Raw genomic sequence first — 17457 nt, forward strand, 5'->3', positions numbered from 1 at the left:
TACTAAGCTATAATGGCAAAGCATATATTCATAGCATTTGTAGATGCTTTGACCAAAAATGTTATACCATAAATAGCTGTGATGTACTGTAAATCTATAAATCACTGTTTACAATAACAAACATTAGCAAACTCCTAGAGAAGTATTGCCAACGGTAATGAACAATTTAGACAACTTATTGATTAAACTTAAAATATAAGCAGTGTTATACTGAATAATTAATGTATTTGCTTCTTGAAAAATACAAGCATTAGATTTCATCTTTCGTTTCTTTACATTGCAATACTGTATTTTTGCAATATGCTAAACTGCATTTTTATGTCAAAAATAATTGAAAAAAAAAAAAACATTTTTGACATATTTTAACAATGAACCTTTTCAATATGCAACATTGTCGGCAAGTGACTTGTTTTTTTGTGCTGTGTGATTGAATTATACCATCTTTCAAGTGCTTTTTTTTTCTTCACTGCAGTTTCACTGCATGTTCACCAGGGGGTGTATTTCTTCAGCTTTTTCCAATACAATGCATCAGTCCTTGTCAGTATTGCTCTGAACCCTGTAAGAATGATTTTGTGTTGCAATGTTTTAAGTCTAACCCCATGAAATGTTTTTCACAAAGCCTCACATTAATAATTCATAATGTCTTGTTTGTATTCCTGCTACCACTTAATGCAACTTAGTGTACATCTATTTCCTCTCTGCCAGCAGTCGTTTCATGATCTATATGCAGTCTTTGCATTACGTCATTGTGTTTCGAGAGCCGTGTAGAGAAAGGGACACATTTAAATATACATCCAACAGTGGTTTGCATTCAACGCAACCCACACTTTATATTTCACACTGTGTGACACAGTGAAAAGGCACTGAGAGAAAGCCTCTTCACTCTCTGTTTGTTTGGATTAATTTGTAGGTTTTGCCTCCTTTGATGCTGGTGTAAGGATGTGTGTCGTCCCTCTCTGCACACAATTAGTCACATAATGACACAGAGATGGAGGCCGGTGGAGCGGAGCTGCCGAGAGAGGCTGCCCTTTTCTAACAATTTGCTGGAGAAAGAACCTTTTCTGTTCTTTACCCTCTTAAAAGCTTGTTCCTCTCACCTCTGAGTGAATTCTAAACGGTCTTTGAATAGAGTTTCATGGCAGATAGTTTGTCAGTAGAGAGTTGGAATACTGGGTTCATTCTGTCTGTGATATAGATATCTTTAATAACAGTTGCTTTAATTGAAACATTTTTAAAAAATGTATTTAATTTGACTTTTTATTTCATATATTTCATAGTTCTTCATATAGGAGTTTAGAAATAAAGAAATATGAAAAATGACTTGTATGGCATGTAACCTGTAAACAGTACCAGGACAACCCACCTAAATAGAAGATAAGAAAATAGAGATATCTTTGTTTTTGATTGAAGAAGATCCAAATGAGAATAAATCAATGTTTTTAATGACTTGTAAAGATGCAGTTTAGATCAGAAAGGGATCCACAAGATTTTTTTTAATAAAGTAATACTTTTATTCAGCAAGGATGCTTTAAAACGCAAATACATTTACAATGTTACAGAAGATTTCTATTTGAAATAAATGTTGTTCTTTTAAACTTTCTATTCATCAAATAATCCTGAAAAAATCCACTTTTTCTTGAGCAGCAAATCAGCATATTAGAATGATTTCTGAAGGATCAGGTGACACTGAAGACTTGAGTAATGGCTGCTGCAAATTCAGCTTTATCACAGGAATAAATTCAATTTTAATGTATATTTAAATAGAAAAAATAGACTTTTTGTTCTAATATTTCACAATGTTACTGTTTTTATTGTATTTTGATCAAAGAAATACAGCCTTAGTGAACAAGAGACTTTCAAAAATAGTAATGCATGTTCTGTGCTTTTTTTTTAAATACTTATTTTTTTTTAAATCTATAATTAAAAAGAAAATTAGAAATGTATTAGCGTATGCAACAATGTAAATAAATAGCATATTTATTTATGCTATTTAATAGAAGAAATGGCTAAAGTCAGCCAAAGCATTTTTAACAAGATATTAGGAGGAAAATGTGCTTGTTTTAGCTTATTTGGAATATTCGTATTGTCGTGTACAGTATACAGTATATCATATACCAGTAGCTACAGAGCAAGTAAACAACTTTAAATAAAGGCTTAACCAGAATTTAGACCTTAATCTGACTATGACTTTCATACAAGGATGTCATTACTGTTGACTCTGTAGAGTAGATCACTGTTTAGGTATATGTAGTTCTTATAGGGCTGTGAATGTTCTTGCAAGGCAGCTATTCCTGCATATCAGTGGTTCCTGACAAGATCCCTTTATGGCCACCGGTCTGACTGTCTCCTTCTCTCATTCTCCCATCCTCCTTTTCTCCTTCATGTTCAGCTTGGTCTTTGGTAGGAGCGTGAAGCGGCTCTATGCGTCAGACAGTGTGGGCGTTCTCAGCAGACACACAAAGAGCACATGTGAAGATGGGCCATCATGCCTTTCATCTGTAATTGCTATGCTCCGTGGTATTTTTAGAGTTGAGAGGATGGCATCTGCATTTATTCAACATTTTAACGAAAGGGTGTTTATTCGCAGATTCATGAGCATTTCCAGCTAAGACAAACCACACTGAGTCAACCCACCTCCAGCACAATATATTGTTATGGTTAGTCTCAGAATGGTAATGGTTAAAAAAGCAATGATGCAGGGTATTGCTCGCATGATAAAGTAACCTGATGGGTTTTATTTGCTGCTTTTATAGAGTGTAAATCAGTGACAGCTCTGTTTCACTTTACTTGAAAGACTTGGATGTTTCCATCACACCATGTACTTTTTTCTTAACACCGATCAACTTAAATAGCATAAGGTAACCTGGCTGGGTTAAAATATCACAGTCTAGTTTCACAATATCCCAAAAGATAAAGACAGCAATAATGTTATTTCAACAACACAGGTAGCTCTAATTAATTGCTCTCGGAAGTGTGTGTAAGTCTCTGGCTTACCAGTTTTTTTGAACAAATATCCCCATTGTTGTGCTCCATGCTTAGCTGAGATTGCTAGCATTAACTGCTACATAAGACCTCCAAACTATGGACCTAACATTTAAACAGTCTTAGGATAGAGTTCATGTGATTTAAATGTTTATTAAAGTGTAGATCTTTGGTTTTTGTGGTTGTATTTATCTTTTTTGACCGATGGTTAATTTAAGAGAAATGGATAATTTCTATTACTTTTATTTTAATACATTTTAATTTGACTTTTTCTGTAGTTTACAATAAAATGAAAAAAGAATCAGTAATTATACTTCAACCTTGCTTCTCCATAATCCACTGCAAGCTCGCATTTATTTTTGAGTGTAACACTCACATCTCATCTTTGAAGATAGAATCATGTTCCTCAAACTTCCTGGACTACATTACTAGACCTAAACATTGTATGTGTTAACATGAGACTAGTGAGATAAAATCACTTACTAACCTTACTGTGCAAAATGTTATTCACCAGTAAACCCTTTTGCAGGTAACATTTGCATGATACTTACAATACCCCACAACCTGCTGAAAGTGCATTAACTTAAATGCAGACTGGACTGATTTTCTTAATGACAGCATGTCACAATTACTACAGATTTATAAAAAGTTCCATTAGGCAGGATGCACACAACCAGTACACAAACAGTGTTCCAACAGCTTTTCGGGGGAATCCAGCTACAGATAGCTTGTTACATACTAAGATAAAAGAAAACTAATACGAAAGAAAAATATTGCATGCATCTAAAAATTTTACAGAACCCAGAACATTCTGTTAAGCTAATTATTAATCCATTTGGGATACTTTCTATGTTTTTAACTGCAAAAAAGTGGAAAAAGTGCAGTAGAATGCCTTTATCAGCATTGTACACAACCGAGGTAAGGCAGCTCTTTGCCTGCTCAAAATGAAAGACAGTGCTGTGTAAAAGCCAGACTGCAATATGCTGCTCTGATCCACCTCAGTCCCTTTGCCACCTTTGCAGTGTAAATTTGACAACATCTCAGTGTTCAGTTAAGATGCCTTTATACAGCCAAGCTAATGCTGCTCTGTGCCTGCTTAAAATAAAGAGTAGACGCATCATGCTACATAAAAGCCAGACTGTATTATGCCTGCTCTGACCCACCTCAAACCTAGTACCAGCATATACAGTTGTAATTGCTGCGTAAATGCATTTATGCCAACTCTGAGCAGCATTAAAGAGTCTCTGTAAAGACACTTAAGTCATTTCAGCGGTGCTTCTGTACTACCTTTGTACTACCGTGTAAATTTTGAATGATACTTTATCGCCCAGTGAACTCATGTGCTGTGAATAGTGCTTCTTCATTTGCTTTGACCAATTCTAAGAAAATGTATTGGTACATGTGAGCTTTGAAAACCTACTCTCGAGCAGTGAATCATCCTCTCTGAACTGCAGTCAATTCTTGATGTCAGGTTGCAACACGAAAGTAGATGTGGAAGAAATTGTTACAGATTCTCACCCACGAATAACGTGCTCATCAAGCCCACTTGTGTGAGGCCCTGCCCGGCTTTGACCCCGACGCAGCTTACTTTCCTTTGGAATGTAGCACATCACTCATACAGGTGAGCACTTCACTTATGTACCTCAGCATGCAGCGTGTAAAACAACTTAACGCTTGCGATAAGACTAGAGTCATCTGTTTCAGCTGGAAGCAAGTAATTTAATGAAGGCTACAGAGCTGTCTCACGCTACATCAACTCACCCCTCCTCCTCAACCCCATTCCCCGTAGCCAAAGGCGATAGCTGAAAGCCCCAGTGGACTGGGAGGTTCCACTTGATGGGCTTCAGACTGGCTCAGTCAGCTCATTTTAATGGAGGTAATGGGTGTTTGTCATCCTCAAGCCTTCGCCGCTCTTCCTGCTGCGCACCACTGCAGAGAAGGCTGCGAGAGCACCACAGGAAGTGAGGAGAGCGAGCGAGTGAGAGTCAGAGAGGGAGAGGGATAGAGAGAGAGGGAATCAGAGAGAAACAGTGAGAAGAGAAACTGAGGACCATCTCACTGGAGCAGTTGATTTTATTTTTTATATCCTTCCAGTTATGGAACATGCCTGTAAGTCTTCAACTTTCTGACACATGCATGTGTGCGTAAAGTGTGTTTTTGTATATGTGTGCATGTAGACAGAGAAAGTACGCTGCTTATATGAGTTCAGAAAGTTTCTAACATTTTATTAGGCTTTATTGTGGTTATGTTAATAGGATTAAATACCATATTATGAGTTTGAAGAAGAGTGTAAGATTGTTGAGAAGTCTCGTGTGATATGGATGGCTTATTGACATGCACTCTTGTACGCTCTTTAATGTGCCTCACATTGTATTGATGTTTTCATTATCAGCTCACATTCTGGGAATCCAGCTAGCGTGGTGTTTAATCATTGAATAAACACACATAGGCCAAGCACTGGTGCAGTATTACTGTCCTATTTTTGGTCCGTGACATGAGATGTTCGATTGGATTTGTAATGCGTTTTGTGTGTCATAGAATTGAAATCCTGCTAGTAAGTTGAGTCCCTCATTCTCTCATTTATTTTTCGGAAGCAAAGAGGAAGTCTGGCACAGATATCATTTGTCTGTGACTCTGTATATATTAAAGTGAAAATCCGATAGGAACTATGGTATTACTTTGATTGTAACATCACTGGTGTCATGAATACCGAAACAGTAAACACTCACATTAAAGTTTCTCGGTTGGTTCTCAAGATCTAACTGCTTTGATATCCTGTTTTTCCTACCTGAAATACATTCTGAAGTCTTATGTGGATGTATATGTGGCTCACAAGCTACTCGAGGGAACCTCCCTCTGGATATTTTGCAAAGCAAATTCGTATTTGTTTGGGAGTGGTTGGCAAAACCTTTCAGATTTGGGGTTTACATAAAGGCAGGGTTATTCATTCATTGCAGGAATAGAGATGAGGGTCATTCATGCGGTAAAAAAGTTTCTCACCGAGTTGGATTTGCTGTATCAGTAGGAAATGCATAGGAAATGTGGTACAAGCTGGCATGTGACTGGCTGTTAGTTATCTCTGGAGGTAAAGTTCACAATGTGAACATCCGATTTTTTAAATAACATACCTAAGAGTAAATTAAGTGTACATCCCCTTGTCATTTCCTTCCTCATTAAAATGAAAACAAGTTTTAAACTTAAAGAAATAAATTAGTACTTTTAAAATATATATTTTAAATATAGACACATGAATCACCAGAAGTTTAATAAAAGATGTTTTATTTTATATGGAGTGGGTCTGCTTATGGGGACGGCCATATTAAGATCACATGAATACTTCTCCCATTTCCACAGTAATCCCATTTCCCGCCTGTTATTGGACAATTTTACTCGCATAAATTAAATAAATGAATCTTCACTGGCTTAAGTAATAAATTATATATTAAATAAATAAATAATAAATGAATCATCAATGGTTGCAAGGTCGCAGCATACTGTAAAACTTTGTGATCATCAGTTAAGGCATGCATGGCAGCATATGTTTTTCCATTTACTTTAATTATAAATGTTTCATCTTCATACTAAAGTAAGACCAGATTTTAAAAAATGACCATGCAGAAACTGAACTTTTTACATGAAGCTACATTCTTGTTGCTAATTGTTAGTAAAAGGCCAAGATGATTGCTAGCAAAACATAAATTGGCAGAGAATAAAATAACATGGTGAAGCCGTAGTTTGAAAATGAATTTTATATTCAAAATGTTAGTTGTACTTTAGTATGAATTAATATATTAAATATGTATTAATGTCTACTTTACGAAGTGCTAAAATGAATAAAAACTTACAGTTTACTAATGTTCGTGAGTTATTTATTTCCATTTTTATTATCTTTGTTAAGTGGACCTGAATCAGTACACTTACCTCTTTATACAATACCTGTATCCTTCAACACAAATGTGAAGTAGTTATGCATTAAACTGAATGATATAGTACTGCACCCCTTCATTAAACATAATAAGTGTTTCCTTATGTTTTAGTGTCCTGGAAGTACCTCATGTTATTGTGCTAGTCTCCCCTCAGCATGTGAACGGTGTTGGTCCTCCCAATGTTTGGAGCATTACCAGCGTCTGTTTCCCTGCTTAGTGAAACCTAATGCTCTCCACTCCCCCTGCAATGCACTATTATTAAATGTCCCAGATTTCCAAATAAGAGCCATCCGTGCTGGGGAAAAACACTTACAGGCAGGATGTCAAGTATTGATCGACAAGGCTTGTCATACCTTGTTGTGTTCCGTCATTGGGTAAACGGTCCAACAGGAGCCAGTTGTCTACAAAAGCATTTTCAGCAATACATCGTCTGGTGGTTTGCGCAGGACATATCTGAAATTTTATATTTAGGTGATGCTTGGTTAACAAAACGGCTCATGTCTGATGCATCATAGCTATAGAAAGATGCATGATACAGTTATCTTTAGATCTTGCTTAAAGTTGCAGTGTCGATTCTGTGGTTTAGATATTTGCATATCATAATCAGATGCAATAATCTTGACACCCAATAACTTTTCCCAGGGTTTAGAGTTTAAAAAGAAATTATCTGAAGAGTGGAAAGAACTAAATGGAATCACTTAAACAATAATTAGCTGCTACTTTGTGCTGAGAATGGTAGTTAATGATTGATTTGCTTTTCCTACGTCGTTTCCAAGGATGTTGCATTTAAGTGTTGGTTCTTACACCCATTTAGGGGACTTGAAATGATCATTTTGATCAGCACCCATTAGCTTTAAGAACATAAGGTGGCAGATACAGTGGTAGATGAGCTGCTGAAGAGTGTACTAAAGACATAGACATTGTATAAACATGTGAGGGTTATGTTTGTTTTGATGGGTTGCAAAGAGATCCGCTTTGCTGTTATTAGCTGAATTCCATTACTGTCTTCCCATATGCACTTAAACTGCACTCTAGAGCAAATGGACAGATTCTTCTCTCTACACAAAGTCCAGACGTCTGTCTCTTGGGATATTAGACTACATTGGAATTCAGATTAAGCTTCTCAAATGTTCAGGTAGAGCGTTGGTATGCCATGTGGACAAACAGTTGTGCCAGTAAGTGAATTCACTTCATTTGACTGTGAACAGATTTACTTATTACAAGTTGTGATGAAAGTCCCTGCCATTCTGAGTGGCGCTGGCAGTGACTCACATTTTAAGTTATCAAATACAGGTAGCATCACAATACATGCAAAAACATTCGCAAGCCATATACAAATCCTGAGCTGTAAGTAGAAATGTGTGTTTTTTTTTAACCAAATGAGACATTTGCATTCAGACTGCGTACATTTGGTCAATAGATGGCAGCGTTCTCAGGGAATAGTGTCAAGCAATGAGGAGGTGTGTTTTGATTTGGTGACTCACCATACTACCCTTCTGTTTTTATTCATGGACCAAGGCCATAATCGATGCATTTCAGGAATACATTTCAGTTCTTTTGTATGCATGCTAATGTAGCCATCTTGAATAGTGTTCTAGAGATAGTCTTTAGCACAGAGATATTCTTTACATTATTTCCAAGGTTATTAAGCTAAAAATAAAAAGGCTGATTGGCGCAATCACAATTTGTGTCTATATCTTAAGGTGTATTTCATCTCTGCTGAATATGTGGAAAATCAAAGATGATCTTAAAATGAATGCGCTCTTACAACTGTGTTGTTTTTGGCTGTGGATTCCTTTGAACCTATGTGTGTAAATGTGGGTACATAATGTTCTCTGTCAGTGTTAACTGGACAGATGCAGACCGACCATGACATCAGAATGACGTGCCATTCTGATCACATACAGGCCTTTCAGGGCTTCTGTAAACTGATTTTCAGTGTACATCTTTATTTTATGTGTTTATATATAGCATTTTAATTTAGACTTAAGTTAGATTGTTCAAATATTAATCATATTTTATTAACTGAAATACTTATGGGTCATCCTGGAAGTTTGCTCAACCCCCCTAGTGTGCCCCGACCCTCTGGTTGAGAAGCCCTGCTTTAGATTAGAACTAGCTTTGAATGTCTAGCTGTAGGGAACAGTTGACAGGTACTAGCTCTGCAGTTTTTGGTTTCTATTTGGGTTTGTGACCTTTAAACTAAACCACTGTACTACTAGGTCACCCCTCTTGAATAATTTTTTCCCCACACATTCAGAAAGAAAAATATTACAGTAAAATGAGACAAAGATTTCATGAACAAAGATTACACTATTTCCAGCTGCTTGTACTCAGAGCTGTGGTGTTCTGATAGTAAGGAGGACATTCAGGAAGGGGTGGAGAGCTCGTACTTGATGAGAACATTCAGTTTAGCTGTGTGCAAAACAATAGCTCACATCTCTAGAGTAGACTTGTTTTCGAAAGGCTTCCTGCTCTAAATCCCACCCATCACTTCTGCTGTGGAAGAGGGGGTTGGGGAGGAGTGTGGAGCCTCAGTCTGTGGGGCTTTTGGCCTTATTTGATGGAAGCAAAGCATTAGCTGCAAACAAACTTAAAGATTATAGCCATGTTGGTATTTAGTGGTTTAAAACCTGTCTTTTTGATATTGAAAAATGTATAATTATTTTCATGGTCACATAAAGAAGAAATGTAACAGAGGTTTATAGTGTATCCTTTTGGCTTCCCATTTTATGCAAAATAATTAAACCGCTACCCTTTTATAGAACATTGGCATTCAAAAGACTGTTTACAGTATTACTGTATGTAAGCCTTAGGTTAGTGGTTACATGAGAAGTTGTCATAAGGGCTGTCTCAGTATAAAATGGTTTATATGTTGGTTTCAAACACCTAAAATGGACAAACCTTGAAAAAGGTTATTGTGAGCAATAAAACCGCAATGACGTCACTCAGGTTGAACCGTGTTCTCAAGACAAGGGGTATTTTCATTCAGGTCAGTCCGGGCCAAGTTGTCACCAGTTTTAAATGTTATACATTTCTATGATTTAATTTTTAATATAAAATGGCAAATACTATTTTTGTATTTTACAAGTTACTTTTTGCTGTTTCATAAAATATGTAATGTTTCATATTTCTTTACCTTTTAAATTTTGCTGAAAACTTTTGGAAGCCTATTTAATGGCCGGTTCAGGTTTATGTTAAGGTAGGTGTGTTTACAGAAACTGACTCACTGGAGTAAAAAGTAGCTTTATTCAAGACAATCATGTCTTAAAATGATCAATAATGAACTATCTTTATTTTTTATGCATTATACGAATATTTTATAGCTTAATTATACTCTCTTTGGCTAGAGGATGTAAAACACAGGGAAACTTTTACACCGTCATTTCTTGAACCAAATAAATTTTCCTGAAATTTTCTAAGCAAATTTAATTTCGGTTTCATTTTAACTTGTTTATAATACAGTAAAGCAGTGTAGTCAAAAATAGCACGGACACTCCTGATCCAGTATTTTCTAATGATGTCACTTTTGGCCAACACATTATAACCCACATACATTTCCATGCTTTAAGCAGGGCTGAAGCAAGGAGGGGCTTGAAACTTCCTCCTTATGACCTCTGACTGCTTACAATCTGCAGAAAAGGAATGACCGGCATTTCAATCCGGAGACTCACGAGTTCGATTGCGTGTTTTACGAGTTCGCAAAGTATGGAAAAGCTCTTGTGAGAAGCAGATCTCAGAGCTGGAGGAGTGAGATGAGATGAGTCTCCTGTTATGTCGATCGAGTTGGCTTAGTTGCACAAGTTCTTGGGGCGTCGTATGATTTTTGTTTAGCGGCCCATTGAAGAACGACATGGGCCAGACATCTGTCTCCAGCTTGTCTCAGGGAGCGAGCGGTAAGTGTCTGAAGGGCTTGTTCTTCATTCAGTGACCCGCTGTTTACTCACCAACACCGCTATTGCAATGAACGCTCAGGGAGGGATGACGTGACTAGTTCTTGTCCTTGTCTGCGGAAACCCAAGTTCATTTTCAAGTCTGATTTAGCTTACTTGACCGTTGGTTTTCACGCAATCTAGTGCTATCTACGTGATGCGACGAACTAAAACACTGCCATTATTATAATGTTCGACGCGAGCGCGTTGATTTAGGTTTGTCGCGTGCAGTGCAAACAATCAACAAGTGGACTTTGTCAGGTGCATTTTTTTTTTGATGAATGGAGGAGTTTGTGTTAGCGCTAATACAGTAATACCCTTGCTTTAAAAGCACGAAGAAACATAACTCGTGCATTCAGGAAATGATTGTTTCAGTCAGTTCACAAGTTGCTGTTAGAAATGTAGCCTACTTCCTAATTCGTGTCAGAGTGCATAACGTAAAACATATGAGTCATTTGAACTAAGAAAAAAAAACTATGTATAATTATATTTAAAAGTGTTTAGAGGCATTCCCTGAATTGCGTGCATGAATCACCACATTAGTTTAGACTTTATTTAAAAGCTTGTTTTCTTCTTATTTTTACGTTAATGTTGCCGCTGCATTTCTGTTTCATGTGAGTGATACTTTGCTAATTTGTTATTATTGGCTGCATTTGTTGAGAGAACTTCATCTCGTGGCCTTCCATTGTCCTGCTAACGTTACCTGTATAAATAAATTTACACAAACCATCAAATTTAAGTATGTATTTTAATAAGCTGACATTGTTTTTGTAACATCACTTTTTCGTAGTAAAAATAGTGATGAATGGCAAGCACTGCCATTTTTACTGTAAATTTATCAAATAATTTTTTTTTCACAGTGGAGAGATTATTTGTTGATTAAGTTATTTATTTAAAAAAGCAGCAACAGCAACAGAAATGTCTTGGTGTACGATACAATCAAGTTCCAGTAGCTACCATTTCAAGCAAGCACTCCATAATGCAGTGTTATTGTGTTCTTAAGATTCTTTCTGCACCAAATGTTGAATCACAAGCCACTACCTTAATTTCTCCATAGTTTCCATTATTGCCAGTGCTGTGATATAAAAGCTTCTGTTGCTATCAGTTTACCAGCCCTCAGGAAACTTGATCAGATGCTATTTGTGTGTCCTCATCAGCAACATGCTTATTATGATTTAAATAAAACTGAATAATTTTTTTAAATTTGTTTTGAAATTTATAGCAACTGACTGGATCTGAAAGGCCACAGAAATAAATTAAACAAAATGGTCATATATGGCACAGAATGATCTCTCTACCTCTCTATTAATTAGATCCAGAAATAATGAGCACTATTTTTGTCTTGGGTGTAGTTTTTATTTATTTATTTTTATCGCTTCATAGGAAAGACCATTGCGAACATAGGCATTTCCTTTCTGTAAACAGAGGAACAAAATGTTGACTGAAATTGGCCTATTATTTTTTTCGTTGGTATTATGAGGAACTGAAACCGTAGGATTAGCCTATGCTGCAAAGCTAGATTCAACATTTGTTATAGGCTTAATGCACCTAATGGATGTCCACAAACAGGCTACATTACTCAGTATTTGACGACTTTTTTTAACTGTCCTCGGCTCATTTTTTTCCCACTTACTCTTCAGCATTACAGAATTTGAGGCTTAAAGCATTGAGATAATGAACTAATTATCAGCATTAAGCGTTTCTTTTTTTTTCTTTTTTTTTGCCATCACAAATCTCTACAGCTGCTATGTCTTTATATTTAGAAACATGATGCAAGTCAAATGTGTGATTGTTCTGTAAGAAATTGTAAGAAAGAGCTTCACTGCAATATGACTTCCTTGAACTTTTTACCTCTTAAGTCTGACATGTCCTTCTGGAAGCCTTGGAGGTTTGAATAAGTGATGGCTTATGTTTTCTTATTATCATGATTATTTGTCACGTTTCATGCACTTTCAGTGGTCTACCTTTCATAAAAGAGGATGTGATCAATTCAGTCAATAGTATAACCTCAAATGTGATATCAGTCATAGTATTTGCAGCAATTTTGCTTTGTTTTGCAATAATGTGGTTCTGGACGTTATAGCAAAAATCTTTTAAAATCTATATTTTTCAGCCTTTTGGTGATAAGTACAGCCATTTCAGCATAGTATGTTCAAATTGCCATAAAATTGCCTTTTTGTGTGATGCAAATTGAAGTTGAACTAGAGTTAATATCAATTCTCTTTTTTCAGAAGGAATTGAACTTAGAAACTTGAAATCGAAAGTTGAAATCAGAGACTATTATAACAAGTCTGTCTTAATGCTTTCATTTTTAAAATAATTCATGCAACTATAAAGTGTATAAAGTATCAAACTGGCATCATGTACAGTATTTCAACAGTTTACTGTACAGCAGCTTACTGTGGCTCCTTGGGGAAATAGATTAGTAAAGATGAGCTTTGGCATCCTCATGATGGTGATAAGACCTCGGACATATCATTCTAGCACATTCCTGTTACATGTGTCCGCTAATGAATTCCCTCAATGCAGTGTGAAAACAGGCTTCACGCTTGAGTCTCACACATTTCTGTATGAAAAATATCCCGATTTCCGGTCCACTTTTGGACTCCTAGAGAAGTTTTGTGATGCATGTGGAAGCAATGTGTGTTTGGCAGCTGATTTTACACGGCCACATAAATGGAGTATTGATGCATGGCAGTAGCTTACACTCTTAAAAATAAAGAGTGTAAGGTTTTCATAGCGACATCCCCAACAAACCTTTTAGTGAACAGTTCGAGGAACCATTTTTTTCTTAATGTGAAGAACATTAATAATCTGAAGAACCTTTCACATTTCTGAAGAACCTTTTGCGTAGTTGAAAGATTCCATGGATGTTAAACATTCTTCATGGAACCACAGATAAATAAAGGAGTGTGGGGTGTCTATTTTTGCTGTATGTCATGAGGGTAAAATATACTGTAGGTCCATTTAACAACACAATCTTTTATTATCTCCTTATCTACTTATTATCTACCTAAAACACTGGAAATGTGTGGTAAATGTCAAGCAGTCGGTTGAAGCAACATTTTATGTGATAAGTTTGAGAAAGTACAGTTGTGCAAAGTGAAATACAGCTAAATTTGCCTCTCATTTTGTTTCTAAATTCATTGGCTGTGTTTTGACCGTATAATCAGAAAAGAGTGATTAAAGTCTCGTAGTTGAAATGCAAGAGTCTGGAAGTTACGGTCTCCTGAGCATTTGAAGGGATATTTCTCGAAAAATGAGAAGTTACGCATGTCCTTATGTCATTCCAAACATCGCACAAAAAATTGGTGTTGGAACTAATTTGAAACTTTTTTCACTCATAAATTGCTCAAATATGTTTATAAATAATTACTAAGAAATGACAAGTAACACGGAATTAAAGATTACGTTTTGAAGTAGAAAGACTGAAATAGTGTTTTCTTGTAAAACGTATCCTGCAGTAATCAAAATGTTGAGGTTCAGACAACATTGGACTCAACTGACCTGAGGTCTGTTATTTATTTATTTTTGGATTACTTTAATAGAGCCGGTCTCATAACAATGACCCATACACACACTGACCCAGGTCTCTGCTGTAAGTCTGCAGGGAACAACGTACTGTAATCGTGTGTGCATTTTCTTGAAATGATAAATGATTTCACTGCATTGGAGCCTGACTCTGTTTATTGTTCTCAGTTCTTCGATGCTGTTTAGGCGTGTGGCAGTGCTCTTGTGATCATTTTACACTTCATCTGGCGAGGTGTGCTTGTGACTTCAGGTCTGCTGTCCTGTTGGATTATATTTGATGAACGGTTTTAATATCCCTTTGCGTAGCCCATGTGGAAAAGCCACACCTTTCTGTCAGAGTCTATTATTTTTGCAAGCTAAGAAGAAATGATGTAGGGGTGGATGTAGGGTGGAAGAGAGTTTACAAACCTTAAACCAAAAGTGAGCATCTAACCTAAAATAATCAATGGGTTCTGTGATGAAGGGTCTGGGTTGACTTATTTGCATATGCTAGTAGCAGACACTTTCTACACTTTCTTGTCTTCCGTTCCTCTTTTAAAGATTTGTTTTTTATTCAGTTCATTCAAAACTGTGTTCTTGCTGTGATTCACTTTTAGTGGAGGGACTGGAAAAAGCTTCTCTGGCCAACTGTGATGTGGTGGGAAGCTCGCAGTCTCCTCAGCTGAAAGGAAAGGGGAAGCTCTCTTCAATAGGCAAGATCTTTAAACCTTGGAAATGGAGAAAGAAGAGAACCAGTGATAAGTTCCAGGACCTCTCAAAAGGTATATCCCCATTTATTAAAAGAATTTTGCTTGAAAGTTTATGATTGTAGCAACCCATCCAAATTCAGGATGTAGTTTTTCAGTGATTCCCTCTTGGCTTATCTTGATGCAACCTCACGATTTTATGAAAGTTACATCATCCAGTATGACATTCACTTGGTGATCATGTTGGATGGACCATAAAATTTACAACACGTATTACAGCTGGCAGCTTCCTGCACTTTCACTGAACTCCGTGAACCAAAGTGACCACACAGAGGCCTAAATATAAATGATATCTTGATATGTTCTGTCTCCTTCATCTTTATAGTTCTGGAGAGGAAAATATCCACCAGGCAAACTCGAGAAGAGCTCATAAAAAAAGGTGTCCTTATTCCAGACCAAGGTGAGATTTTAAGTAAATGAAGTGAATGTGATACTGCGCATGTTTTCTGTAATATTAAAGGAAGGTTCTACACTCAATAGAGTTATTAGATTATTTATGCTTGGTTTATAGTACACTATAAGGACAGTTTCTGCGGCAACCTATGGTTCAAGTAGGTTGTTTGGAGGACTATTCTGGGTACTTCATGTATGAAGTGGTGCTCATAGGTCATCAGATGCCATCTTTAACTTTTAACCACGGTGGTGCCACCACCTACAGTAGAAGACAAATTCACAAGAGCTTTTTTCAGTGTCTGTAGCCACAGTTACCACTATATGAACAACTGATATAGGGTGCTTTAGCAGCAAAGATCAATCATTAGTTCTACCACCGGGGAATGTTTTCCATTTTAATTGGCTTTCATCAAATTTATCCATATAATAAAAGCTAAACATTTCCTGAACTTACTGTTCACATCCAAAAATTTGAAGTTGACTTTAAAGTTGACATGACTTGATTTTGTGAGAACAACAGATTCCCTTCCGATCTTCAGGCTCAGAGTAAAGAATTTCAGTATACTTTTAAGTAGTCTTATTTGGCCTTACATTGGGAAACCAGAGCACTTTTTATATGAAACTGCCTTGAATGACTTGAATATTAAGGCAAACAAAGTTGTGTTTTTCCTGAACACAACGCATGCTGTGTTGGTTCCATGATAACTGAGCCATGTTTGCCTATCTTTAGATGATCCTTTGAACACCGAGACGTTGAATGGTAATGCAGTGCCCAGTGGAGTTACTGAAAAGGTCAAAGTAGACATTGAAACACCAGAGCTGGTTCCAGAAGAAAAAGCAGACTTGGCAGCAGTGGCAGAGGACCCAGAAGGTATCAAGTTCTGTTTCTTTTAACAAAAAGGGGAAAAAGAAAGATGCTGAATCTTCAACATGAGTTTTACAAACTAATCTATCTTTTGGTGTTTTAAAATTAAGCCAGTCCTAAGTTATATTTTTCAGTCTAACTGGTGAGTTCTTTCATTGGTTTTTCGGCATGGACAGAGCAAAGTGATCCATATTTAATTGGCTGTTGCAGTGTAATTTCTGCACATCACACCATCCATATAATTTCATATCATTATGGCTGAACATTAGTAAAACATTTGTACTGCGAGAGCAAATGTATCAAAATGGACGAATAGACTGGAGGTAAAGAATATAATGCATGTTAAGAGGAAGCTTGAGAAGCTTTGGAGCAACAGTTTTATCTTGTTTTGTGAAATGTAATAAAGAAGTGGTCAAGTTTTTAATAAACTGTACAAATTGAGTTACAGTATTTGTAGAACAAAGACATTTCCTGAGAAGGTTATTTCCAGAGTGTGTTTTGTTGTATTATTTTCTCCATATATGTCTTTATTGAACCTCTCATGATTGTCTGAACCTCTCAGGAGGTGAGATGCCCCTCGAGTGTCTATTGTGCTGTATTAATTTGGTTGAAGTTATTTTAAAACCATTGTTAATAATAACATGAAGCGCTTTGTATTGAAACCATCCTTTTAGGTAATGGGTTTTATGCCGTTTAGACTGACATCATTTTGGATTTTTCTTTTTCATCAGAGCTGAAGTTGTGGCCACAGTCATAAGATGGCCACAGTCATAAGGGGAATGGCAAAACTGTATTCTGTATTCTGTAAACCACATTTCTCCCACCAATTAATATATTTTATTCTTCATGGGGCAAGCATTAAACTGCTTGAGGCGTTTCCGCCATGCCTAAAAACACCCCTTATAAACCCTTTTATAAAACAGCACCAGCAGCTTAAAACCAATGTTTAATAAATAGTAAACCAACTAAATTACTAATAATTATATATTCACATATTACCGTTCAAAAGTTTAAGGTTTTGATAGAGTTTTTGAAAGATTTCTCACCAAGAAATAATGTTTTTCCATTTTTTAAATTATGTA

General features: G+C 36.4%; 1 protein-coding gene across 5 annotated transcripts in view; it reads left to right on the forward strand.

Annotated features, from left to right (window-relative positions):
- LOC128026235 (phosphatase and actin regulator 2) overlaps window positions 1-17457 on the forward strand; it is a 32370-nt gene that overhangs the window by 2063 nt on the left and 12850 nt on the right. For 2 of the 5 annotated variants that reach the window (XM_052613099.1, XM_052613103.1), the window contains exons 3-5: window positions 14968-15132; window positions 15443-15517; window positions 16241-16381. In XM_052613099.1, coding sequence (XP_052469059.1) covers window positions 14968-15132; window positions 15443-15517; window positions 16241-16381 — 381 coding nt within the window. Of the gene's footprint in view, window positions 1-4956; window positions 5092-10488; window positions 10805-14967; window positions 15133-15442; window positions 15518-16240; window positions 16382-17457 lie in introns of those variants that run through there. The other 3 variants (XM_052613102.1, XM_052613101.1, XM_052613104.1) reach the window with 3 other exon arrangements.

The sequence above is a fragment of the Carassius gibelio genome, chromosome A13 (assembly GCF_023724105.1).
Source record: "Carassius gibelio isolate Cgi1373 ecotype wild population from Czech Republic chromosome A13, carGib1.2-hapl.c, whole genome shotgun sequence".
Lineage (NCBI taxonomy): Eukaryota > Metazoa > Chordata > Actinopteri > Cypriniformes > Cyprinidae > Carassius > Carassius gibelio.